This window comes from Anser anser, assembly GCF_964211835.1.
Source record: "Anser anser genome assembly, chromosome: Z".
Classification (NCBI taxonomy): Eukaryota; Metazoa; Chordata; class Aves; order Anseriformes; family Anatidae; genus Anser; species Anser anser.
In genome coordinates this window covers 62,672,608-62,700,081 of record NC_139723.1, presented here as the reverse complement: position 1 = coordinate 62,700,081, position 27,474 = coordinate 62,672,608, and the positions used below count along the sequence as shown (strand labels likewise).

At 47.0% G+C, this 27,474-nt stretch overlaps 1 protein-coding gene and 1 long non-coding RNA gene across 2 annotated transcripts; one reads left to right on the top strand and one right to left on the bottom strand.

Moving 5' to 3' along the window:
• Window positions 1-533: 533 nt before the first annotated feature.
• LOC310890346 lies at window positions 534-10,001 on the bottom strand. The gene is made up of 2 exons (XR_014577207.1): window positions 9,693-10,001; window positions 534-3,959 (listed from the first exon to the last, which is right to left on the bottom strand). It is a non-coding gene; the product is annotated as an uncharacterized lncRNA (long non-coding RNA).
• Window positions 10,002-20,560: 10,559 nt separating this feature from the next.
• OTP (orthopedia homeobox) lies at window positions 20,561-27,037 on the top strand. Its single transcript, XM_083816618.1, has 3 exons — window positions 20,561-20,790; window positions 21,740-22,149; window positions 26,188-27,037. Exons 1-3 carry the CDS (start codon window positions 20,754-20,756, stop codon window positions 26,716-26,718), a joined length of 978 nt encoding a protein of 325 aa, XP_083672744.1. The 5' UTR covers window positions 20,561-20,753; the 3' UTR covers window positions 26,719-27,037.
• Window positions 27,038-27,474: the final 437 nt, after the last annotated feature.

Sequence of the window (27,474 nt, the reverse complement as noted above, 5' to 3'; positions counted from 1 at the left end):
GTAAACTGCAGTTTCATCTACATCTATTTGGCACAATGAAAGTAATGTGTACTTCTCAATAACTCCTAAGCACTTCTTTGACAGATTATCAGCACTGCAAGATTTCTGATTGGCTGCAGAATGACCTACTTCTGAATTAGGAGATGCTAGATCCCAGTCTTAGACAGATCTTAGCCAGATCATATGCCAGATCTTAGACAGTTCTAGGAGCTAAAAGCATTTGTGACAACACTATGGTTTCATAGAGTGTATGCACACCTTCTTCCCAGCATCATGCCCTAGGTAAGTAGCTGCAAAATGACCTTGCCCTGTTCACAGCACAAGTGAACTGCTGCTGAAGAGAACATCTGTCTTGGCATACACATTTCAGTCATCTTCTATGGACCTTCACCAGGAACGGCAAGCTGGAGCAGACAAAGCAAATTGCATCCCTAGCTGACCAGCTGCAGTCAGTGCAACTAGCTATGCTTTGCAGGCTACTGAGTGGAATCTGGTAAATAAACACTGACCTGATAAGGAGCTTTGGGGGGGGGGGGGGGGGGATGCCAAGTCTGCTGGGTAAGGCAGAACTTCAGATAAAGATTACTCTTCAGAAGAAGAAATAATACACACTCCTGAAAAAACATATCCACAGAAGAATGGCGTGCAGTTGCTGAACGCCACAAGGAATGCAGGTCAGCATGAATGCTGAAAATAGGTGTTACCTGTAGTGGCTGGATAGAAGAAGCCTTGCAGAATGGCTTAAGTTGGCATTAAGGATGCATGGTAGTTAATAGGTAGTTAATGTATAAACCAGACTCCAGGGAAAAGCTTCTCAGTGCAGTAGTTTCTAGAATAGAATGTTTTCTTGTGTCTGCAGTTGTCACAACCTGAGCCATGTTTGCCTCCACATTTTTGTCCGAGCTATTTTCTAGCTCCCTCTGATTGCATCATGAACCAAGATGACAATCTCCCCATCCTTTTCATCTTCCCTCTTACTAAATTCTCCGAAAGACTGAGCATACTCTGTTGTACAGAAAACAGCCCGCTTCTCTGATGAAAATCAAAATATGTTCATACATTAAATGAATTGCTTTCTTGTTGTCTCCAGTTGCCCCTGGAAGTATGTGACTTCTGGGAGGACTGCAGCATAAGACCTGTAAAAAACTATACCAAAAAACTGTGACAAGGTAACAGTTACATAGGGCTGGCCCTTGAAGAGTGATTGGCAACTCCATGCAGGTAATGCATTACTCATGCTAGCAGAGCAAGTTGGTCTAGTAATACATTATGACAGACTGAATTTTTCCAGCAGCGTTCTGAGTGGCAAGATGCAGATTATTCATATAGAAGATTATTTTTGCTGACAAAATGTTTATCATTTAGACTAGATCCAAGTTCCACAGTGAAGTATAATAAAGAAAATTAAGGCTAAGGAGTAGTATCATTATTACCCTCTCAGATCCCAAATTCAAAAAGCAGTAGCTGTCTACACTTTTTGGAGATACATAGTCTGCATTAGCTAGTACAAGAGAGCATCCACCAAAAAAGAAAAATTCCCTGGGCAGCATTTTAGGCCTATGTCCATTTTGAATCCTGCCCCGAGCTTTACTGATGCCTTTCAAAGTTTACATAAGATTGTCACGAGCTGGATTTACTCTTACATACAACTGATGCATGTTCATTTGACACTCAAGGTTTCATGCCACTTTCTTACCATGATTACAATTTTTTATGCCCTGGACAGAGGTGCTATCCATTCCATTATTGCTACCTTCCTGGTAGAATATATTTAAGAAGTTTCTCAATTATTTGTTAGTTGAACAAAACATTTGTTTTACTGAGAGGCCACAGCAGAAGAGGAGTCCACGTTACACCCTAGCTGAAGAAACAAAAGAGATGAAATCATAAGAAAAGCATAGGCAAAAAGTAACAATTGGGAAGTTATCAACGTAAGACCTGTGCCCATTGCTCTGATCATATGCTTGCCAACTACAACCTGTTTTTCAGTTTACCCGTGCACAGTTAAGATTCTTGTCCTCTGACTCAGAAGACGTACAGCATCTAAAGTACTACAGCAATCTAAGCAAGAGGCAGAACTAACTTGGTACCTTCACCTGGAAACTATTGTTTCTCAAGTCCTCAGTTATATTCTGCATTCAAAACAAAGTAGTTTCAAAACCGTTTGTCATCTAATTTAAACTCATTCCTGCACTTGAAAAAATTCCACAACACTCAGGTAATTTCTTGTAATTGGCTAATTCACAGGCTGGTTGCTTTTGTTAGTTACCAAAAAAATATTTTAATATATGGCACTTTCTTCCCCAGCAATAATTTCTCAATAATTCCTTAAAGGTAAGTTTCTTATATTAAAAAAAAAAAAAAAAAAAAAAGTAACTGATGATTCTAAAATAATGCTTCTAAATAATGGCCTCTACTATGACACATTTCAAAATAAAGTCCCTCAAAATAATCTGCATTGAAAAGTAAACCTTACAATTTATTAGAACCAAGTTTTGGGTTGTTGCTTTACAATGTTTATGTTCTGGGAGCAAGACACAAGGAAGCAGTTTTCTTTGGAAAACTACATCTAGCTGAATACTTCAGAAGGGGATTCAAGAAAACCCCACATTTCATCATGAATTGTAGGATGCACACAATTAAGCCACATCCCATCTGCCACCCCTATTCTTGTGGCTCTGATTCCAATAAGTAAGCTGTACCTCTGTCTGGCTGGGATTTGCAACCTTGAACCTCTGCTCAGAGTCTGATGTCTAAATAAGTTATTTCTCTCAAAATACAAGCCAAGTAAACAGCTGCTACTGTACCCTTGCACCTTTTTATTTTCATTAGCCTAACTACTACCACTTACTTACTTTAATGTACAGAAATCTGTTCTTGTAACTGACCCCGCTATCCTAGAGACCAACCAACTAGAGATCAGGAAAACACACAGTCTGGTCCAAAAGCACTTGCAGAGAGAGCATCCCTACTTATGGGCCATTCCTGGCCATAGCTTATTAGCATAAAAGGGATGAGACAGAACAAAGTATTTTTTTTCCCATCTAAATATTGTTCACTGACTTGAATTAGCTGAATTTCACTATGGTCACACAGCATATTAGAAGCCTTGCTAAAAGCCTTGAGGTAGGAAAATGGGATCGATTAACTGCAGAGCGCTGAGCCAATTAGCGCAGTGCCATTGAATCCAAGGGCAACCATTTCATAAATGTCTAATGCTCATGGATCTACAGAATATTATGTACCCCATGCTACAAACACTTCCAAGATGCTCTGTCAGAGTTTGACTTCCAGGCAAAGAAAAAATCTGAACTTTCAAAATGGCACTCACAAACCAATAAACTATGCAAGAAGTTTCTAGCCAGCAGAAAACACCAACTTTAGGAGCAGGTAACAAAAGGCTTTATCTGCCACCCAGAAAATCAGTTTTCAAATCCTTTCTGCTTAACCTAAGGTAGAGGTTTGAATTCAGATCTGCCAGTTAAGAAGTAAATAATTACCACTGAGTTGCTCTGCTTTTTTAGAATAATGGACTATTTCTGGCAATACATCTCCCACATCTCCAATACCTCTGGTGAAAGCCATCAACTGAGCTGCCGTCAGTTTCCTACACTCCTCTAACATTGACTGATCTGTCTTTAAAAGCAGAGACTGAGAGCTCTCCCACAGAATACCTAGCAGCCATGGCTCAAAACATGCTCCTAAAGAAGAGTTAAAAAAAAAAGAAAAAAGAAAAAAATATTCAAGTTTGTGGTCTAAAACAAGCAGAGGGGCTCAGATCCAGAAAAAAAAAAAAAAAAAAAAAAAGCTTAACTACTGCACTATACCTCATAGACTGGGGTCCTCGTAATTCCCAGGTAAGTAGGACAGACACGTGCACAGCTCCTTTCACCAAGTCATTTTCAAGAGTTTAATACTAAAATTGACCATCCCAAAATATTCAGTTCCATTCAAGTGGTCTGCATGACAAAAGAGGCAAAAGAGAAAGTGTACATGTTTAATATGTGGGTGACGCAAGGCAGTTGAGTATGTTGAAAGACAAGATCAGAAATCAAGCTTTTAAACAAACTGGAGAAAGTTTAGAAAAACATGCATTTCAGTAAGAACATATTTCAATAAGGAAAAATGCAAAATAATACATGACAGCAGGAATTATCTGCTGCATAAACACAGGGAAAGGTAAAAGCTTTTCAACATTTCTGGAAGAGATGCAGAGGTTTTAGTGAATTATACAAGATACATTAGCCTAGCACACATGACAAGGGTAACAGCCCTTAAATTCTCCATATCACTAAGGCTTCATCTAGAAGCATTATTGCAGTTAGAAGCTGTAGCTAGAAGCTACAATTCAAGGAATGAACAAATAGGAAAGATTCAGTGTAAAAACAGTGAGAAAGACTAAAATACGGTCTGTCTGGATATACAGAACAAATTCAGGTGTTTTAACCTGGGCAATACTGAGGGTGGTAATGGCAATAGTCTCCAAGCATGCAAAAGACAGCGGAGGAAAGGAATGAACTTTTGCTTGGCAGACACAACAAAATCCAATGGGTTTCAGTTGCAGCACAGTAAAAAGGTAGCATGGTTCCCCACACCTCAGAAAAATGTCTAAATTTAAGACAGACAAAGCTCTTGGCACAGGTTGCCTAGGGAGGCTGACAGAAGTATATCCCTAGAGGTCAGACGCTGGACAAGGCAGTTCTGTCACACATCCATCATGGAATTCTACAAACTTTCATGTAGTAGCAATTTAGGATTTATTTTATACTTTTATGGTAAATCACAAGATTAGAATTGTATGATTCTTAACAGCATTTAATCGTCAACCAGGTTCAATGATTTCAAGAGAATTTGCTACAATAGAAGCAGTGACTTTAGTTAAAGGTTTGAGAATGGCAAGGTTCACCCAAGACTTACTGCAGAGTCCTGGGGGGAGGTTCTAAACACAGTCATGTGCTTCCAAAGTTCCTCCTTAGGGTGAATTACTCACCCCACTCCCTCATCAGTGTTTGTCCACAGACGAGCTTGTTGCTCAAGGAGCCAGCCCCGTGATGTGCTCCCCTCAGGGGTACCCTGAGAGTTGTCCCAGCTCGGGGGAAGATTGAGAGCACAGCCCGTTGCGGTCCCTGGAGAGCTCAAGGGGTCCTTTGCTTAGAAGGACTACTGACAGGACTGTGAGACAATTGACTTTTCAATTGACTGTACCTTTTCATCCTGGCTATGGTTCAGATAAGGCAATTTTGGTATTTTCTACCGACCCTGCCATTCTGGTACATTGCACATCGTACAGCTCTGGTACTGCAGGGAGACTGCTCTGAGACGCAATCAGGGAGTGCCTGTTTGTACTCACCTGGTAATGCCTGCTGCCCGCGGACAACAGAGGACTGATGTACCATCAGTCAATCTTGAACCATAGCTCAGTTGGGGAAATAACTTTACCACCACAGAGATCAAGGGTTAGAGCCTGCTGCGATCCTTGGAGAACTCAAATAGGCTTTTCTTCAGCCATTTTATTTATAAGGTAAAATGGCTGGCTCATAGTCAAACTGTGATTCCTTATCATGTTCTTGAATTCCAACATGAAAGGAATGGTCACATCGAGGCCTACTGTGGCTTGTAAGCACGAGCAAGACTTATACCACATGCAGGAATAGAGCATACTTGCCTCAACATCACACAGGTACAGCTGATCCTTCCTCATACATACATATTAGGGAAAGCCATCTAAAAGTGAATGGAACAACTGTCTTTCCCTTCGCAGAACTCATCTCTAAAGCTCACCCACCCACATGGAAATGTAAAAAAAAATAAAAAAAATTAAAAAAGGCAAGATTCATGACACAGCTGAAGTGAACTACTCTGAATATCATCCCTCCACAGCAGCGATGAAGAAGTGATCCCTAGAGCCCCCTCAAAGAAGAGGGTTTCAGTGGTATGTATCAAACCTTTCAGATCTTGTACTGCACATTAAAATGCAGTGGACTGAAAGAAGTAGACTATGATCCACATAAAGTCATTTGTCTGGCTTCCTACTTGTTTTTATTCCCATTTCTGAACACCTGTCATTAATGCAATGCCTAAAGTGCCTCAAATTTCTGACTAGACAGGGGTGTTTATTTTGTGCACAAGTGACTCATTCAGGCAAAGAAGAGGTCAGAGGTTTGGCCTGAAGCTGAGAACTGACGGATGGAGGCTGCATGACACCAGAGGTCAACTGTGGGTCCTGCTGGAAGCAACTGGGAGGGAAGCAGCAACTACTGAGGCGTAGTACGGACTCAGAAGAGGTCTTTAACACTTGAGAAAAAGGAGAAGAAAATACACGGCTTATAGCCTAGCCATCCTAATGGCCCTCATCTCTCTTGATCTCTCCAGGCATCCACTCTTTATAAGGAGCCAAGACTGCACTATGGACAGAAAAAACACAAAGGAGATTCGCTTGCTGGGTTCTCTTATGTGTACAATCTTGACTATATACTGTCATTATATGTAACATAAGCTTCATGATAAATCCAAATTATGGCCTTTGGGCTTCAGAGGAGATAGCACAATAGTTGTGCAACTCCTGCCATTCCCCAATTTTCTAATTGTATCTCTAACCACACTGGGAATACAAAAACAACAAACAATACCAATCAGTGGCTGAACTTTGCAGGTTACTTGCTACCATGTCCTAGAATCCAGCATTTTGGGTCAAATGTCACTGGAAATCAAAGTCCAAAAATCTAGAATCAATCAGCATAAGCATTACCCTTAACAGGAAGAAGGAAAACTTCAACCATGCAACAGTTTGGTTTCCTTATTGTTCTGCAGCTCCTGTAGACATTGCATTAGATGGAAGGAAACCCAATGACCCAGAGAAAGAGCTTCAATTAGTGAGGTTAACAGAAGCTGTATAGGTTGAAATTGGAAAAATAAGCACATTATTTATGTATCAATTACTGCTTGCTCCCCATTTCATCGAAAGGAAATAAAATTTCTCATCCTTGCTAACAATCCAGCAGCCTCCTCCTGCCCCAGTGTAATTAGTGGCAAATTTCACCACAGTTCTCCACAAGCAATCAAAAAGGCTACATAATTAAAAAAGTAATTAGTTTACACAGATAGATGTGAGTGGGTAGATTAGTTTATGAAAATAATATGAAATTCCTCTAGATGCTTTTAGAGGCTTGGCTTCCTGCTGTTTTACAGTTTCTACACACTTCAGGGGAATGGGTTTAAAAAAAAAAAAAAAGACATTTTCAACAAAGATGGTACCTTTCAAAAATAATTTATCAGATGTGTCAATTTTGTAATTTGTCCTCTGAAAACAGAGGACACAGAAGATAAACTTTTTGTTTTTTCCATAAAAGCCATTGCCTCCACAAAAGGACTAGCATGTGTTACAATTCATTCTCTCAGATTGTTTACACAATACCTATCATCAGGTCATCTAGGCATCATGCTGAAATGGTGCTGAACCAGGAACAGAAAGACTTAACTACTATCACCCAGCACGTTGCAGGATTTTATAAAACTCCTGATACTGGGCTGGACCAAGGACAGCTCCTGCTACCAGGCTGAACCAAGGGCTCTCTCTTCCAAGCACCTTGCTGCCAACAGAAGAAGCCTGGTTCAACAGCCTAGACAGGAATGCAGTTTTCTCAGGGTGAAGGCAACCCTCACACTCTGCACATGCTGGCTCTTGCATTTTTCCCAGATGCAGGGAACTCGCATCATTTGTGGCAGCAGGGAGTTGTATTCCCTCCCTCTTGAGCTGGGGGTTGGATGGGGCAGGGGGCACAAAAGCCAGTAGCCAATGCTCGAGGGAAAAGTGTAAGGAACAAGTATAACAGTGATCCCTGATGAAAACTAGGAGGCTCTGCCAGGGAAATCAGTGAGCTAAAGGACTTCCAACCCCAAAGGCTGCATCATGGCCAATAGCCACTAACGGACCTCACCTCCACAAATGTATCAAACATCACCAACACAATCATGATACCCCAGAAAAAACATAGTAAGAACTGTAACCATCACAAGAGCGTAAACTGCCTTCTAAACAGTACAGTAATAATAATAATAAAAACTTAGTTGATCAAATTAAACAGCTGTAAACTTAAGTTTTATATTACTTTAAATTAAGAAGACATACATGAAACTGAAGTTTTAAGCAATGATATCAAATATATACCACTACCTATGTTGAATTCATTAACTAACTTTTAAAGGACCCAAGCATCAACTCTCATTTTGTTTGTCTTTGCTACTTTTGGAGTGCCCCTCTCTGCTTTGAGGAGCATCAGGTCAACTGGAAATTTCTGGGTAATGTGGACTCATGAGAACACATGCTAAAGACATCTGACATTACACATGTACCTTTTGTTGCACTAGATGGAGCTATCGAAAAACAAGAAGCTTATCTAGTGATCAAAATGAAGTAATTTTCACATCAGTGAAAATCCTATTTCCTAGTTCCCATCCTATTTCAAATCCCAGATTATTTGGTCAAAACCAACTTCAAATAAATAATCAGCAGCACTACCAGCCTACATAAAGTGTGATGGTAAACCCCTTCCATTTCCGAACATTATTGAGCATTTATAGATGTCATCACATTAGGTCCTTGCTGTGCTAGGGGCTGTACAAATAAAGGAGCAAAATAATCCAAAAGGGTTTATGGTCTCAATGTTCATGCGAACCACTAAATAAGACAAGCAAAGACTTTAAAAAAAAAAAAAAGGAAAAGAAAAGAGTAACCAAGGCAGTAAGTCTCTTAGCCAAAAGGAAACAATGCTCACACCACCCTGCTACTGCTGGAAGTCAAGTTTCTTACCACAGTTAGGCAGAGCTGAGACTACATGAGTAATTGGAAGGAGGACAACCAATGTTGTCACTTGGCTTTGAACTTAAGCACCTATGCAACAGCAGCTACATGCAACAAAAACTATGGAAAAAATGCAGTCTTACAAGAGCAAAGGACAGCTGTGAGAGCAGAGGTGCCAATAAAAATAGTGTATTATCTACGCATTTGTCCTATGGCAAATACAACAGTACTAAACTATGAAGGGTTCCAAGGCAGAGACATTTCTCTTATGGATAGCAGAGGGGCAAGAGGGAAGAATTCACATCTTAAATACTAGCACCTTCAAAGGAGCCTACAGCTGAGCTGACATGGAAACTATATTAGCTTCCTAACGTTAAACTATCTTCTTATCATTAAGAGGAGTAGTGCTAGAGTGGGGTCAAGACAAATTACAGAAATGAAGTCAAGGTAAAAAAATGTCAAGACAGTTTTGCCAAGACTATACTTCAGGTGGATAAACAGAAGATTCCAGTCCCTTCTGCACCTTCCAGAAAGGCTCCTATTCAATTTTAATGAAAAACTCAGCTGGAGCTATACCAATGTTATCTATTTATGCTGCCAAACATAAAACTTTACTCAAAAAATGCAACATCATCAGCTGCCTATGATCAAGAGCACTTCACAGCTGGCTTAACTTCAAAGATATGTGCTACTCTTCATACTGAGGTTCGTAACAAAAGCCAATCTACGTTCAAACATGAACGTTCAAACATGAAACTCAAACAGAAAGATGTAAAAAAAAATAAATAAAAAAAAAACGTTCTGTGGCTCAATAGGCAAAAGCACTTCCACACAGGCCAGAGGCTTGATGAGACAAACATAGATAAACTCTACTTTGTTGTAGAGCAATTACTAGGCAGGGAGGTAGACTGCTCTCAGAGCCAGGTTACCAACAGTGATGCAGTTTTGTTTTGTTGTTCTTCAGTAAATCAGCTTCTCCAAGCTTTTCCATAAGCTAATTCCTAAGTGTTTTAAGTGTTTTTCTCACAGTGGTGATGTCCAGGTTATTTCAGTTCAGTAGTTCCATCCTTGGTGAAAGCTGTTAAGTAAAAAAAATCACAATTAACTGAAGAAACAATAAATACTTCCTTGTTGAGAATTTTACACTCAAACATGCAAGCTTCAGAATTTCTTGATAATTTTAAGCACAGAACTTAATTCCAGGATGTTTTAAGTACGTAGTATGTTGTATTACAGTTAGTTAATACTGTTAATCAAGCAGAAGCAACTATTTTCTTACAAGAGAAAAACTGCAGGCAATTGCCAGATCAGCACACGAAAAAGATACTTTCAACATACAGCTGATCATTATTTTTTTTTTTAAGTCTTCTGCACCAGAACTCAAATTGTGCTAAATCTAACTGAAGTGTCCAGGTGGAGAACGCAGGATGAAGAGGGGTAAGAGCTGGAGAGCCTAATGGCAGGTATTTAGACCAACTGGATAGACAAGAGTTGGTCTCCAGGCAGAAAATGAGTCCAAACACATTAACACAACCCAAAGGATGAAACATACCCTACCTTCCAAAACCCAACAGCTGCCTGAAAGCATATACACTATGCTAAAAATGGAATTGTGGCTAGATGATCACAAATGACAGCATGGTTTACAATTCAGGATAAAGGCTTACAAACATATCACAAGACAAAACATTCACCTGCCAGCTATTTTTTTGAGCTATAACAAGGTGAGCGAAGTTGTACCAATGCTTATATATAGACAAGCCTTCTTCGAGACCTTATTCCCACTAGGAATCTCAATAAGCAGTCCAAGGAACAAGCTACTGTTTTCAAACATTGAGTTCAAAAAGGAACACACTTATCCTGACTGTATTGGGCTATTTTATCTCTGCCTCTCTAATTCTCCCCCTGCAGAGCACAAGGAAGGCATACTCCGAAGACAGCATAGGAGAGAAGAGCAGTGACAGCTGGGAGCCATCCAAAGTAAAGAAGGCCACTTGCAGGAGGTTTCCTCCCCCAGCATGGCATCATCCCCAACGCCAGGCTCTCTCTCCTGTAGGCTCTCACTGCTTCATTAGCTGTAAATAATGTAGCTTAGGAAGGAAGCAGAACTTTATTAACATTCAGAGAGGCCAGCACTGCACACTGAGACTCGATTTGCTGATTACCAGCTGCCAAGCCCCACCTTTTGTTCTGTCTCCCTCCTCAGTTTGGACATCCTAAAACATGACTTTTGCTCTAGTTCCTCACCCCTCAAACAGTGGAAATGAACAGTAACAAAATGTCACTGTCACCTTTGCTTCCAGTGCTAGAGAAGAAAATCCATTACATCCAGCCTAAAATCATCTCACGGTGTCCATCTGCAGCCCTGCCATCATCAGAGTATGAAAAGTGCAGTAGTTATGATGGAGTTGCTCAATTGCCTGACTCAAGGTCTTTCAGTCCAGTCTTACAAGATGCCTCCACTGCCATCATGTTCTCTGTCTCCTGTGGCTGCAAGACTAAACACTTTCATGTTGTGACTCTCAGGTCTGCTTTCATGCAATTTTATCTATCGCAGTGATTCAAGGCTGAAAGTAATCCACCTACAGCAGAATGTGTTTATACCAGGTGAAGGTAAACCTAGTCAGACCCTGATCACGCACACATACTACTTGTGATATGTTATTGCTCCATTGAGTTGTATGAAAACCTCAGTTAATCAAGAATACAGTTCCCCCACTGCTTGCCACTAGTGGATGAGGCAGCTGTAGATTGGCTGCAATCATGAGCATACACCACTATTTCAATATGGGAAGCAAAAGAGCTCCTACCGCTCTACAAACTTGGTCACTACTTGGCCTGGTCATTACTTTACAGTTAAATAAAATACTTCTGTACTTCAATCCTCAAGCCCAAACACTCTGCCAACATGCAAAGTGTCCTCTGCTGATAGACAATTTGATGCCTTCTCCTCCTCTGGAGCATAAAGAAAAAATGACTTTGAGTACTGTAGCTTCCCTGGCAACAGGGTATATAAAAGTCTGAGTGCTGAGTCTCAGCCCCCCTCAGAACACGCTGCTTACAGTAAGTATGTGCTACAGCTAACCTGTACTTTCAGTTGTGAAGGGTCAGCTAGATTTAAATGTGAAGAATTCCACAAGTCTCATGATGAGGTTTGTATGACTCCTTGTGAGAGCTGGAATACGGGAAAGCAGTCCCACACTCACTATTATTTTAGGAGGCAGAGATACCTCTTTTTAGAGGACATCAGTTCAAACACTGTAAGCCATGATCACAAAATTAGCCACTGGACAGACTAATTGGGAAGAGAGTCATCTACAAGAAGAAGAGTTTGTGGCTTCTCAGATCAGAGCACACAGGCTAAGCAAACCATGGTAGGAGGTCTGAAAATGAAGACCTACAGGAGAAGAAGAGTTTTTCAGAAAACATATTACCTCTTTCCAGCCAGTAGCAGAGAGTTCCTGGGACCCCTGCCAGCCATTTTTGTTGTTGTTGTTGTTTTTTTTGCTAACCACGATTTGCAATTTCTTCCAATAGAATCAATCATCCAAAACCATATTTTTTTCCACCCCCCCGGAGGTGATCATTAAAAACAAAACAACATAGTTTTGAGAGCGTTGTTCTTAGGATTACTTTGGAGTTCCTAACATGCACTATGGTCATATATAGAATGGGTGGCACTGCATGTCTCCATCATGTTAGAAAGTACCAAAACGGGTGACAGACATGCAGTGTTTGTTAGGTGTTTTTGGAAATATATGTATTATGGATATATTTACAAAATGTATATATATGTTGTAATATATACAACATATATATATTATAGATTATATATGTATAATATATGTATGTATGCATATATGTATACATATATATATATATAAAAATAGCTTAAGGCTATGAAATCCTCTACGCACACCAACACAACACACAGAGGTAGCCATTAAGAAAATTAAATCACACTGTGGTAAAAGTGTTGGCTAGCACCTTCAGCCAAGGGGCTGCCAGTGGTCTTACAGTTCTCAGCTCTTCCACTGCCAGGCACAGCTTTCCCTGGTTTCGTTTTATTGTTGTTTTGTGGTTTTTTTTTTTTTTTTTAAGTCACACAGATGTTTTTCCTAATCAAGAAACTTGACCTTTACCATCAATTGCACGTATTGGGCTGAAAGGAGAACTGTTTTTGCTGACAGTAAGAACAAAATGTAGATTCCATCTCCACTTTAAGTTACTGAGAGCATAAGCAAAGAAAGAAAAATACCCTGCCCTTTATTTTATTTTAGTATTTCACATGCAAGCCGTTTTTCTTGATTAGTTGGAAAAAAACACCAGGACGTGCCCAATTTTACACTATTAAAAACCAAAATAAAACAAAACAAAAAGCTGGGGGTGAAAGCAAAACAATGCTTTTCCCTCTGTCAAACAGCAGAGCCAGCATGTAATTTCCCCGGGGAACGTTAGGCAGCCTATTATCCCATTTGCTTCCCTTTTATTTTATGTAAATATAACACTCCGCTCACAAACGGGCCTTGTCTTTCGGGGACAACGAAGACATCGCCTCAGCGTTAGGGCCGCGCGGGCGGCCCCTCACCGGCCCCGGCCCGGCCGCTGGCGGCGGCACCCCGTCACACCGCCCCGGGCCGAGAGACCGCCGCTGCCGGGGGTGGCCGCGGCCGGTCCCATGGGGGATCCCGAGGTGCCGGGGGACTCGAGGCGGTGCCGAGGGACGCGAGAACCGGCCACAACCCCTAGGCCTGCCCGGTGTCCCCGACCCGGGCTGCTCCCGCCGCCGCCCGCCCAGCGCCCTGCTCCCGCGTGCTTGGCAGGCGGCCGGCGGGCGGCCATCTTGTCGGCCTCGCCGAGCGGCAGCCGCCCCGGCGCTCAGCGGCGCTCCCGCTGTAATTGGTTTCCCTAATTAGCCCTGTGGGCGCTAATCAGCCTCCCCCGAGTTTGCCTCACATCCCCGCTCCGCGGCCCGGTGGCGCGCTCACAGCGCCGGCCTTTTGTTTCCCCGCTCGCCGGGGAGAGCCGTGCCGGTCAGCTCCCCGCCGGGGCAGGGAGGGCGGCAGGCGAGGCTCTGGGGCGGGTGCCGCAGCTGCCCGGGCGGAGGGAGCCGATGTGGTGTTTCTGCTCAAAATAAATAAAAGGCTGCGGTAATGGCTTTAAAAAAAAAAAATTAGTAATCATCAAACGCCTCTCTCCAGGCCGTGCCCGCTGGGTGCCTACGGGCCCAGAGGTGCCTGTCCTATGGCCGAGGAGCGGGCGGCGGCACGGCCCGACTCGGCCCGGCCTGGGGGAGGCGGTGGGGAACGGAGCCGGTCCCGGTGGTACCGGAGCCTGGAGCGCTCCCCGCGGGGCCGCCGGCTCCGTCCCGGCCCCTCCCGGCTGCAGCGCGGGGTTCCCGTCCGCCCCGTCCCGTCCCCGCGAGCGGGAGCCCGGCGTTGGTGTTCTCAGCAGTTTAGATATTTTGTGCAACTCCCAATATTCACCCAAGCCTCATTACCACCTCTTAATGAGACCCCTTTACTCCGTGACGTGCAACCGCTCCATCTCATTAAGGAAATCGCTCTTCAATGCTGATTATTTTATTTGCAGCCATAATTATATTTCTTTCGGCTAAATCACGGTTTAATCGAGCCCACATGGAGGGCAGCAGCACTAATTACAGCGGGAGATGCGGTGGCGGTGGCTGTTCGCCTGCCCGGCCGGAGGAGGAGGCGCCGAGGCGGTCGCGGGCGCGGCGCTCCCCTCGCGGGGCCCGGCCGGGGGCAGGGCGGAGGGCCGGGGCCGGGGAGGTGGTCTCAAACACAACAACTTATTACTTCTAATTCCCCGACTGTCACCAAATCACCTGCACGAAACAAGAATCTAATTTGTTAAGCTGGCATTTCTGCAGATGGAAGATCGATTTTCTCTTTAGATTTCTCTAATTGAGTGAATATAGACGCCCCGAATTAGCCGCAGTCGGGCAAGAGGGAAAGGGAAGGGGAGAGGGAGGGGGAAAAAAAAAAAAAAGTCAACAAAAATCATCCTTGTAAAATAAGCCATATTACCTCTAGAATTGCCCCCAAAATAATAAAGGAAAGTGGATCGAAAGGTCCCAGATTGAGTGACAGTCATATTTCTGGAACTAACTGGTTTTTAAAAGAAAAGGTTAGGACGGGTGGAGAATGCTAAGTAACGGCGCGCGGGAGAGATGGCTGAGCTCTGAAATTGCTTACAGAATTACATTTGTTTTTCTTGTGATTTTATTAAAAGTCACTCCTCATCTCCAGAATGCGTGAAAATATCTACTTTCCACTCAGATACACCACATTAACTTGTTGGAGGCGAATTTGTTTGTTTGTCTATTTTATTTATTTGCCAGATAAGATTGATGCAGTCTTATTAGCGCTATATCTAGTTATAGGAAGAGATAAGGATGAGATGTTTTCTTTTTATTCCAATTACTAGACTTGTCACCTAACTGAATAACTGATATATGATTATTTATCTTGAGTAAATAGAAATCAGAAAAGCAGCGAACTTAACACATACAAACAAAATATGTATGTTTCTTATTACTATATACCACCTACGTAATTGAAGAGATTAAAACTACGGTGTTAAAAAGGAGAAAGTTAAATACTCCACGTCACTCCCCGATGTATATCCTTCCATTGCTATGCCTGGCGACTTTATTTATCTAGCCACTCGGGGAAAATTCGGATTAAAAAATACGCGAGTGTGTTAGATACATTCCTCAGATGTCAGAAGGAACAGTCTTCCTAGGACCGTACTGTTTCCCTGACCAGACATGTAGTTTAAAAGTGCTTTGTGCTGGCGTTCCCTTTGCTTTCGGGGTAACCCCGATGAGTCGTGTCTGACCGAAGAAGCAGAGTAATGCCGTGCGTTATGTTTGAGCTCGGCATCAAGTTTCTGAAGTTAATATTACGGCAAAAGACTGTACGTACATCCATCCATCCATACACACACACACACATACATACGTACATACATAGCTGGAAAGCGACGGGGAGGTGACTTTTGCGTATAGAGAGTTTATATTTGGACGGGGGAGATCGGGTTGGGGGGTGGGGGTGTCAGGCGTACCTTATATTAAAATAGCTTTTTCCCCATAAAAGACTGGTTGTCATAGTTCTGATGAAAATTAATTGATAGAAGCCATCCTTTCAATCTAAAGCAACCGCTTCGCTGTCGAGCGCTTCCCCGCAGCCTGCCAGCGAGGAGACAATCGGAGATGCTCCCTTTGACTTAGACGGAGTGAGATACAGATATTTAGGTAAATAAGCAAATAAGAAAACGGTGTTCTTAAACGTGTTTGAGAAAGGATGACAAGAGGTTCGAGCTTTCCCTGCCGTGCTCGGAAAGGCTATTTTCGAACATCAGACGGCTGCGTTTCATATCAGCTGCGATTGTTCTTGCCTCGGATGTGTTTAAACTTCATAAAGTTGCTTTCAAAGAAGTATATTTATTACAGCTACAAAATGCTGCTTGCAGCCTAATGTCGTAAAGCAGCGATGATCATCATATTTAGCTCTGACTAGAATGAATAAATTGGGATCTGTAGCTGCTGGCAACCTTGTCCTTCATTTCCAAATAAGTCATTTTATTTTTTCGAGAGGGTTGATTGAAATAAAAACACGTGTTTATGTTTTTCCATTTCTTAACTCCAAATTACGCCTAACGAAAGGATATAGTTTGATTTGTCATTTGTGTTTAGGCTATGCCGATGTGGAAAAGTAAACAGGAGCCTAAGTCACTTGATTTGTTTTCTGTAAGCAAATAACACTCAAAAGCATAGCTGTAATTTACAATGAATTAAAATTGATTCTTTTCATCAGGCAAGAAAATAGGGAAATGTGAGGTCGTTAATTATTGAGGGAGGCGCTTCTCATTAAAGCGAACAATGTTACAATGCAGCACTGAGGAGCGGGAATGTGAATAATAATATCCGATATTTCAGCGCTGCTGTCTGGAAATACCAAAAAAGCAGCGCGAACAAGCCAGGCAACCAAAAGTTACATTTGATAAACGCTGGGAGCGTGTGCTAAGTGTAAAAAGCAATTACATTGCTCTGCATACAGCAGTCGCCTTAACTGGATGGATGCTCAATAAATACATAAATAAAATATCAAATTACAAACCTGATCAGCCATTTACGCCAAGCCACCCCGCTGACTTTAGCAGTTTAACCTTATTTTATCGTGTTTCTTGCTCCAAATATAATTATTCTGGTAAAAGAAGGTTCTGTTCCTAAATCAGAGCAGAATTGGTTAAATACACTTGTTTATATTACAGCCTCATTCAATCAGGGCTTGAGTTTAGCTGGGAGGGGAGGGAAAGAGCTCTGGGGGCTGGAAAGTTCTCTACCCTTTTTTTCCAGGGTCACAGCATTGGAGAATTAGGGTTATATTGCCTTCCGAGGCGGCCCGCCCCGATCCCGCAGCCCTTACTCAGGCGGGTCGGGCAGCCTGGGCAGGAGGCGGGGGGCGGCGGCCCCAGCCGGGACCCCGGGATCGGGCCCGCTGAGCGCCTCGCGGAAGGGAAGGAGAGGGAAGCGAGGGAGGAGATGATCTCCCGGTGCCAAGCCCCTTGGCAGGCGCTCCTGTACGAAATTCAATCTCTATTTTTTATGAGAAGTAAACTGTCTAAATAAATTTTATTAGGGGCAACCAATATATTTTCTGGTAGTTCCCTTTGTTCCAGTTCTACGTGTGTGTAACAATCTAAAACCTATTTATTGAGGAAAAATCACTGGATCCGTCATAGAAAATCCTTTTACTTTGCTCTGAAGTGATTTCTGAAGACACTCTCGTCACTCTGAAGATTTTGGGCCATTGTGCTAAAGCCTTTCCTTGTTAGGAACTTCAGTTCCTATGATCATGTGGGGAATACCGTAAATTATAACAGGGAATGGACTTGACTGGCAGTTTTCTGGCTACGCTGGGAAAATAGAAAGATGACGGGGAATAAAATCCTTGTAAATACATCTACAACGCTGCCCAGGTGAATTCAGGCACTTGACAAAACAAGAGTGTGCGGAAGCAGAATGTGATTAGAGTATTTTACATATACCCCATTGTCATTTTCTCTCTGACACGCTTAAGTGTCAGCCCTGCTCGCTCTTTTCCCTCCTGCAGACTTCCTTCTCCGATTTCCCCCCTTCCCTTAAGACGATTGTGCTCTGAAGTCTTGGAAGAAATGATTTAGTTTGTTTATACTGCTATAAAAATCAAGAGCAATAGAAAAGTCATAAAATGAAGCGCGCTATCAATCACACTGCAACATTGTTATTCAGCAGTTACTAACAGAGATTGATAATCCTTTGATTTCATCCCATTGTTATTACTCTGATGTGTCTGCACATTAACTATTACACATTTATTTATCGACCTGAAACACACAACAACACGGAATAGATACACACGCACGCCGTGCGGCTGCCCGCAACGCGCTCCGCAGAAGCAGGCTGCACGCACCTGCACCGCCCGGCTCTTTCTGCCGGCAGCGGCGGCTAAAAACGGAGCCCCCGACGGCCCCCGGCCGAGCCCGGACCGCTCGCCTGACTCCGCAGCGGAGTCGCGGCGCCCGCGCCCCGGTAGGGCCAGCACCGCCGCAGCGGAAAAAGGCCGTGCACCGCGGGGGCCCCGCCGGCCTCTGGCCGCCTCTCCGCCGGGCGAGTGCTCGGCCCGGCCACGCACCGCTCCGACGAGGGCTTCGCGGGCTCCGCTCCGCGGGTTCCGCGACCCGACAGTGGGCTGGGAGGGCGGCTCTCGGGAATTTTCATCGCCGGGGCTTCCCCTCCTCCGCCGGAGCTGCACGGAGACAATAATTTGCAAAGGAAAAAAAAAAAATAAAGCAAAAGAAATAAGCCGTCGCCGCCGCCCCCCCACCCCGTATAACCGAAAAAAAAAAAAAAAAAAAAGAGAGAGAAAAAAAGAACAAAAAGAAATCCCGAAACTCCCACCCCACCTCCACCTTTCTCTCTCTCTGTCTCTCCAGCTAAATTGTGGCCCGGCTCTGGGTCTCTCTCTCCCTGCTCTTAGCTGTCGTTCCCGGGCAGCCAGGTTCATTGCGACAGCCCGACGTCTCGAAAGCTGAATTGAATCAATGCAGCCAAAGATCTGAGCAGGGAGGAGGGAAAGAAAAAAAAAAAAAAGGCAGCAAAACTGCCCTAGAGATCGGTCGGCCGGTTCCTTTGTCTCCTTGTTCAGTCGCTGCCGAAACCCTGCACATCTGAGCTGCAAACAAAACCACTCTTACATCTGTTCGCATGCAGTATTTACAATGTTTTGTGTAAGTCAATTGGACGGCGGAAAAAAAGGCCATTGGCGCTGTATTATTTAACACAGACTTCACTGGGCTCCCTTTTTGGTGGAAGCTTTATTTGCACTAAATGAATAATCTTAATTGCATCACTTTTGAATTAAAAATCAATGTTAATCAAGTTGGAAGTAGTAAATATCAGTTTTCATTGTGCCTGGGTAGAGGGTATATTTCTTGTTTTGCAAATAAAAATACAAGTCAAATAACTTTAAAAGGGCATTATGTTCTGCTACAAATACAATTGAAACGGATTGTTTAGGAGCGGATCAGAAATGGTACAGAATTTTGCACTTAATTTCCTCAGTTATCATTTACAATAAGAACCTCTTGGCTTGACAGCCAAGTCTAAACAGTAGTAAATTAGTACAAATTTATACTGATTTTACTCTAATAATCGTAATAAAAGCTTATAGATTTGGCACTAATTACATAAATGCCTAATGATCTTGAAAATTACTCTGGTTAGAAATATATTACTAATCTAAACTTTGTTGTTGGCTGGCTTTGAAAAATCAGAACATTAGAAATGGTTCGCTTCACTTGTGCAAAGCACTTTAAATTGTTCAAGTAGTTTAACATATTCAAGAGGAAAATAAAAAGCATTTAACTTTATTTACTGCTTTAAATTGAGTTTGCAGGCGAGCCGAACTTGGAAACTTTAACCGAAAAAAGAGGCTTACGGGCTCTCACATCTCGGCCGGGAGGGCAGCGCTCCCCGGGCTGCTGGGACGCGCCGTGTTTGGCTCCCTTTCGACCGAGCTGCCGTGTGCTTGTGCGCTGAGCACACGGGGAAGGGGCTGGCGGGCAGCCCCGGGGGGCCATGGGGCCCCGGCGCGGCCCGGGTCGCTCGGGGGGCACTCGCCGAAGTTTCTCTCCCCTCGCCGCCCCGCAGCCGTCGGGGCCAGGCGGGCGAGGGACGGATCCTGCCCGCCGCCCCCGACCCCCGCCGCGACCCCACTGGCGAGCGGGGCCAGCGCTGCCCGCCCGGCCGCCCGCACCCACCCGCTTGCATCCCCCCCTGTGCCGCGGGGCTTGCGAGACACCCCCGGGAGCCAGACCTGGTCGGGGCAGAGGGTGCGCTCCGAGGAGGCATTAAAGAAAAAAAGAAAAAAGAAGAAAAAGAAAAGACAATATATATAAAATAATAATAATAATAATAATAATAAATCAGAGGTGACCCGGAGCTGGGAGCGGGGTGGCCAGTGTGCTTTTGGAAGAGAAGGGAGCAGGGGAGAGGGGGAGGGCGGGCGGCGGAGGCGAGCGGAGCAGGGGAAGGGAGCGGCGGCGCGGTGCGGGCCGGGCCGGGCGGCGGGAGGCCGGGGCGGCGGCGGGCGGGCGGCGGGCGGGCGGAGCGGGGCGCTCCGGGCGCTGACATTTGCAGGCTGCCCTCCTGATTGGTCCCTGCGCCGAGCTGCTCACGGGTTCATTGAAGTGTTAAGCACCTCCCCGTCTCTCTAAAGGACATTATAATGCAAGAGACCCCCTTTTTAACCACACACCGAATTTTCTTTCATTTAGGCGATCTGTATATATCTATATCTTATATCTTATATCTTATATCTATTTTAAATAACTTAAGGCCGCTAAAATTTGGGGGGGAACAGCCTTCGCCCTGGAGCGGTGCGCGATGCTGTCTCACGCCGACCTCCTGGACGCCCGTCTCGGTGAGTTTCCCCCAGCACCCCCCCGCCCCGCGGCGGCTGCACCGGCGGCGGCGGCGAGCGGGGAGGAAGCTGGGGCAGGAAATTGACAATTTGTTCCTTATTTTACCTTAATGCGATCTAAATGGGCTAATTCCTTTAAAAGTAATTGTACTGTATTAAAGTTTAATTTGATTTAACATCGTCTTTAAAAAAAAAAAAAAAAAGAGAGAGAGAGGGACACCTACGGAGTGCGTAGATCTACAGCGAGTTGTGGATCATTTAATTTCTTTTTCCCTGTTTTTATACACATACCTATACATTATTGCGAGTGATGAGTATATATGATGAGTATTATTATTTTAAGACGGATGAGCTTGATGGTATTTACGAAGGAGTTCGGGGTGGCCTTTTCCTGCTTGCCTGCTCGCATTCTTCTCTCTTTTCTTTCTTTAAAAAAAAATAGGAGAGAGAGGGAAAAAAAAAGAAATATATTTATCTACCTACTTATGGTTATTCATGCGCTGGTTTGGAGGAGCGGAGGGAGGAGAGGGGAAAGGTGGCCAGGCTGACCGACGTCCCAGCACATCTGTCGGGGAGGTGAAGCTGCCGGCAGCGGGGCGGCGGGGGTCTCATTTCTTTCCCTCTGCCCCTTCCTTTCCTCCGCCAGCTTGGAAAGCCCCAAGCCGAGCCCGGTAAAACTTGCCCTCCCCCCGCTCCCCTCCCTTCGTCGCGTTAGGGGAGGCCCGGCGGGGAGCTGGTTATTTAAGGGGGATGAGGGGAGGCTCGCCCTAAAGTTTTCTCTCCCCCGCTCCGTGTCGCGCCGGGCCGGGGGCTGGGGCTGGGGCTGGGGCTGTATGCCCCTCGCCGGCTCGGCGCGCTGGAAAGCGGCTCCGACGGACACCTGCGGGGCTGAGCCCGAGGCCGCCCGCCCGGCTGCAGGGGAGTGACCACGGCTTGTTTGCTTCTGCAGGGATGAAAGATGCGGCCGAGCTGCTGGGACACCGGGAGGCGGTGAAGTGTCGGCTGGGCGTAGGGGGCTCGGATCCGGGGGGACACCCGGGAGATATGGCCCCCAACTCGGACACGGTGGAAGGGACCACCCTGCTGCCGGGGGAGGACATCACCACGGTGGGATCCAACCCCAGCTCCTTAGCCGTCAGCGCCAAAGACCCCGACAAGCAGCAAGGCCAGCAGGGCGGCCAGAACCCCAGCCAGGCTGGGCAGCAGCAGGGGCAGCAGAAGCAGAAGCGGCACCGCACCCGCTTCACGCCGGCGCAGCTCAACGAGCTGGAGAGGAGCTTCGCCAAGACCCACTACCCGGACATCTTCATGCGGGAGGAGCTGGCCTTGCGCATCGGCCTCACCGAGTCCCGGGTGCAGGTACGAACAGCCCCCCCCCCCTCCCCCCCCCCAAAAAAAACCAACCAACCAACCTCAACCCCTCCTCGCAACGCCCGCCCCCGCTGGTCCCTTCCCCAAAGGCACCCGGCGACGCCGGGGGTGGCTCCAGGCAGGAGGGGGGGGGACAGGAGGGTGTGTGGGGGTCTCCCCCAAATCTCGGTCGAGGAAAGCTGCCTCTAAACGCAACAGTTTGGGCAGAAAACCTCGAACCGCGCTGACTCCCGCCCCTTTCCGCACGCGAAACCAGAGCTGTCCCTGCCCAAAGGTGGCGGCACCGGGGGCTCTGCACCCCGGGGCGCCCCCTCGCCCCCCTGCACCCACCCGCATCGCCGTGGTCCCAAGCGGGGCGCGAGTGGAGCCGCCCCCTCCCCGCAGCCCACGCGTGGGCTCGGAGCGGGGCAGGAGACAGCGGGGGGGGGGGAGGCAGGTCTCTGCGGCAGGTCCGCGGTAAGGGGCGAGCCCGCAGAGCCAGGGCATCGCCCCGGTTTGCCGGTGCCGGTGCCTGGCGGAGGCGAGGCTGCGCTCCTGCTCCCGTTCCCGTTCCCCGTCCGCCCCCCCCGGGGCTGCTGTCCGGGGTCCTGGCGGCGCCGCCGCTCCCCGGAGGGGCTGCGGGCAGCGGGGCTGCGGGGAGAGGGCACCTGCATCCGCGCGGTTGTGTCCGGAATCGGAGTCCAGCCCCGCTTTTGGTGTCAGGTACGGCGGGGAAGCGAGTAGGGTGCATTTCCCACCGGGGTGTATTTCCTCCGTCATGCCTAAAGCCCGTGCTTACACGAACACGCGCATGCACGCAGGGATGCACACGTAAGAGACCGTTTAGCCCCGCAGATTGGGGAGAAATTTGGGGAAGGGAGAGATGGATCTCGCTGCCAGACCACTCAGGCGCGAGATTTGCGGGCTGATTTAGCGGCTGCCCGCCTTGAGCCTCGCCAGAGGCACGGAAACGCGCACAAAGATGCGCTGGGGATGCGCTCGGAGCCGCGCACCGGCAGCGCCGCCGCGCTTTGCCGGAGCCGGAGCTCAAAATCCCCCTCGGCGAGCCCGGGCTCCTCTGCTAAACACAGGCACGCTGACAGAAATGCCTGAGCAGAAACTGCCCCCGTTGCCGAATGTGACAGCAAATGCACGTCTGCTTTTAAAAAGTAAAACAATTTGACCCAGCGTACACGGGACTGTAATTAGTTTAAATTAAGAAAGAAATTAGATTCACAAATAAAATATAATTGGACAACTGACTGCGAAAAAAAAAAAAAAAGAAAACGAGGTCTATTAAACTTTATTGGGTTTCCCAAAGGTTAATGATACCAATTTCAATATTAGGAGTGTGGTAAATGAAGTAAAATATAAAATATAAAATGGAAATAGTTATTTTCTAACAGCACATCAAAGAAATTCGTAGGAAGAAAGACAAAGTGTTTTAATGGTCTCAGCATAATCTTAAACCGATGATAATAGCTCGAGACTGCTGATAAAAACAGTTTAATAGAGTGGCAATTTAAATATTTTTTACAATAATGTTCTGTAGTTTAAAAAGTAATCAGATCAACACAACCTTCTTAATTAACACTTCAGAATGATTAACATTATGTAATCTAGTGCAAAATAATTTATGTAAAATGTATTTACTTCACAATCTACTGTATCACTGCTCCTTGACCAAATTTAAATTAAATAGTAATTGGTTTATGTTCTTATACGAGTACTTTATAGTTTTCTTTATAGTTAACAGATTGCCTACACATTCCTTGCAGTACGAGGGCTCCATGCTGATTAAGAAGTGATCTAAATAGTTAATTTATAGCGGCTGTATATGTTTTTAAGGGTTTTAGATGCTAGGATAAATTACCTCTTCCCTCGTCTTAGATCTGTATTTAATGTATATGATACATTTAAATAATTATTAAAGCGGCTGGTGCTTAAACGGGAGTCCAATTCCATGTCTGATATTGCTCTGCTTTTCAGGCTGGTGTAATAAAACCATTCTTTTTATAGCATGCCATTATTAGAAACCAATTTCAGAATTATTTATAACCTGGAATGGCTTATTAAGCAGCAATGCGAGAATCATGCAAATTACGCGATCAAATGCAATATAATAAGCATAATCATTAGTCTCTAGCACGGATTAATTAACTTTCAATATTTTATTTACATAAAAACCAAATCAGTGAAATAACTTCTGCACAGTCAGGCTTGCCTTTCAATATTTTATACGAACAAAAATAATGTGCTGTAATTCCATTGACCGTGTCCCCCACAATGGTCCCGTCACCTGCCACATCTTAATAGGGGACAAGCTGAGAGTATTTTCTAGTTTTCTAATGGAATGAGAAATTGCATTTTCTTCCTCTCCCAGCACTATTAAAGTGTAATGAATTCGGCCCAGAGTTCACGGCTGGCTGATCGAAATGAACCTGAGATCTGAGCTTTAATACAGCTCTCCAGATTTCCTACCAAATCTTCACATTAATCATCCGCTGGATTCCAATGAGATCTTCATAAAGCTTTGGCTCCTGGAAAGAAAAAAAAAAAAAAAAAAAAGGAAAAGAAAACAAAAAAGAGGAAAAGTGATATTCTCTCCCCTTCTCTCTCTGTTTCTAACACATTTATAGCTGGGGAATTAAACGGGTTATATATTTTAAAATACATTTACAGTATGTCTATATTACTGTAACAGTGGATATCATCAAGGTAGATTTTTAGATTCCAACGTCCATTAGATTGTCACTGTTGTATTAACAATTTTCAGGTGCTAGTTGCATTTTAAAAGGAGTCCAAAGTTGCCAAATGCTCGTGGTTAATATATTTCTAGAGTTGTCATGTGTGCATTTTCAAAATCTCCCCCAGGTTTTCTCTGCATTTTAATCTGTCATGCACTAGTTTTCAACTGGAAACATTCACATTTTAAAAGCATATGCAGTATAGCTATGAACTGAGGCGATCAGACCTGATGGAGATTCTTTACAACACCAGTAAACCATGAAACATAAAAGATTTTGTAGCCGCAATTTAACTATTAACCCTAAAACATAATTGAACACGATTTTTCGATTATTCATATAACATTTAGTTCCTTAACAGCTGCTCATTCCCGCTAATGGGCGCGGGTATTTCTCAGCGCAGGTATCTAGCATTAAACGAGAAACTCCAGCAGGTCGGGGGACAGTAGCGCTCCTCCGGATTTCAAGCGGACTCCTTTTTTATTTTTCATTTCCCCCCTCCCCCCCGTAACAAGCATCCCGCTGCTCTCGGTGACGGTGCAGCGCGACCCACAAAACCATCACTGCCCCGAGCAAAGCACCCGCTCACACCAAACCCCCTTGTGCTAAAACAACCAAAACCAAGCGGCTGCGCCCGGGGGGGCTCGGCCGGGGTCCCCCCCCGCTGCCGGCCGGGGGTCGCCTCCCAGGGCGCCGAAGCTCTTCCACGCCAGGGCGGGAGCCGTGGCCCCGTCGTTTATTTCCGTTTGGCATCACTGTTGTTATTATTTTCTCTTTCGGGGGGAGGCCGGGCACGTCTCCCCGTGCCTCGCCTCCTCCCGAGCGAGGAGGCTGCAGGCAGCTCGCTCCCGGGACGGGGGCGTTGAGCCCTGGCGCTCCCCAAAATCCCGGCAGCTTTCTCAGCCAACCCGTGGCGGGGCAGCCCGTGGGGCCGGGCCCACGCAGGCTGCGACAGCGACCGGGGACAGGCCCCGGGAGGGCGAGAGGGGACAGCGGGGAGAGGAGCGGGCGGAGAGCCGGGGGAGGCTGCCAGAAGCCTCCTTCCTCCGAACCGCGCCTCCGCGGAGGGTGGTGACCCCGGCGGAACCCGAGGGGCTGGGAGGCCTCCCGGCGGGGCTGGCAGGCACCCCGACCCCGCTCCCAGCACCCCCGTCCCGGCCTCGGAGCCGGCGGCGGGGTGCGGGGGCTCCGCGCCCCCTAGCGCCGCGCCGGGTGCGCCCCGTCGGGGCGGGTGTCGCTAACGGAGCTGTCGCTGCCCTGTTCCCCCTTGTGTCCCCCTCCCTTCCCGTGTCCCCGACAGGTCTGGTTCCAGAACCGTCGGGCCAAGTGGAAGAAGCGCAAGAAGACCACCAACGTCTTCCGCGCCCCGGGCACGCTGCTGCCCACGCCGGGGCTGCCGCAGTTCCCCTCGGCCGCCGCCGCCGCCGCCGCCGCCATGGGCGACAGCCTCTGCTCCTTCCACGCCAACGACACCCGCTGGGCCGCCGCCGCCATGCCGGGGGTGTCGCAGCTGCCGCTGCCGCCGGCGCTGGGCAGGCAGCAGGCCATGGCGCAGTCCCTGTCCCAGTGCAGCCTGGCGGCCGGGCCGCCGCCCAACTCCATGGGGCTCTCCAACAGCCTGGCCGGCTCCAACGGCGCCGGGCTGCAGTCGCACCTCTACCAGCCCGCCTTCCCCGGCATGGTGCCCGCCTCCCTGCCGGGCCCCAGCAACGTGACGGGCTCGCCGCAGCTCTGCAGCTCCCCGGACAGCAGCGACGTGTGGCGGGGAACCAGCATCGCCTCCCTCCGCCGCAAAGCACTAGAGCACACAGTCTCCATGAGCTTCACCTAATGGCCGCCGCCGCCCCGCGCCGCCGCTGCCGCCCCCGACCTGCGACCCCGCCTCGCCCTCCCCCGGATCCTTTCCCGTCCTTGTCCCTGTCCCCGTCCCCATCCCTATCCGCATCCCCATCCCCATCCCCGTCCTCATCCCCAACCCAGTCCCCATCCCCGTCCCCGGATCCGTCCCCATCCCAATACCGTCCCCGTTCCCATCCCCATCCCCAAACCAATCCCCATCCCCGTCCCCGGTTCCTTCCCCATCCCAATACCCGTCCCCGTTCCCATCCCTAACCCCATCCCCAACCCAATCTCCATTCCCATCTCCAACCCAATCCCCATCCCCGTCCCCGGATCCGTCCCCACCCCAATACCCGTCCCCATCCCCACCCCCACCCCCACCCCCACCCCCATCCCCGTCCCCGTCCCCGTCCCCGTCCCCGTCCCCGTCCCCGTCCCCGTCCCCATCCCCATCCCTATCCCCGTCCCCGTCCCCGTCCCCATCCCCATCCCTATCCCCATCCCCGTCCCCAACCCAATCCCTATCCCTATCCCCATCCCCGTCCCCAACCCAATCCCTATCCCTATCCCCGTCCCCGTCCCCATCCCCATCCCTATCCCCATCCCCGTCCCCAACCCAATCCCTATCCCTATCCCCGTCCGTGTCACCCTCCCCACCCCTGCCCCCGCGCCCGTCCCTATCCCCGTCCCGGAGCCCTGTCTCCGGCTCCGTCCCCAGCCCCGGCCCCGGCCCCCGCCCCGGCAGGCC

What these genes read in the sequence shown, in the direction of transcription:
- OTP (XM_083816618.1), top strand. Translation starts at nt 20,754, where the DNA reads ATGCTGTCTCACGCCGACCTCCTGGACGCCCGTCTCG. An exon ending in CCTCCTGGACGCCCGTCTCG is followed by an intron (nt 20,791 to 21,739) that starts GTGAGTTTCCCC and finishes TTGCTTCTGCAG; the next exon opens with GGATGAAAGATGCGGCCGAG. An exon ending in TCACCGAGTCCCGGGTGCAG is followed by an intron (nt 22,150 to 26,187) that starts GTACGAACAGCC and finishes TGTCCCCGACAG; the next exon opens with GTCTGGTTCCAGAACCGTCG.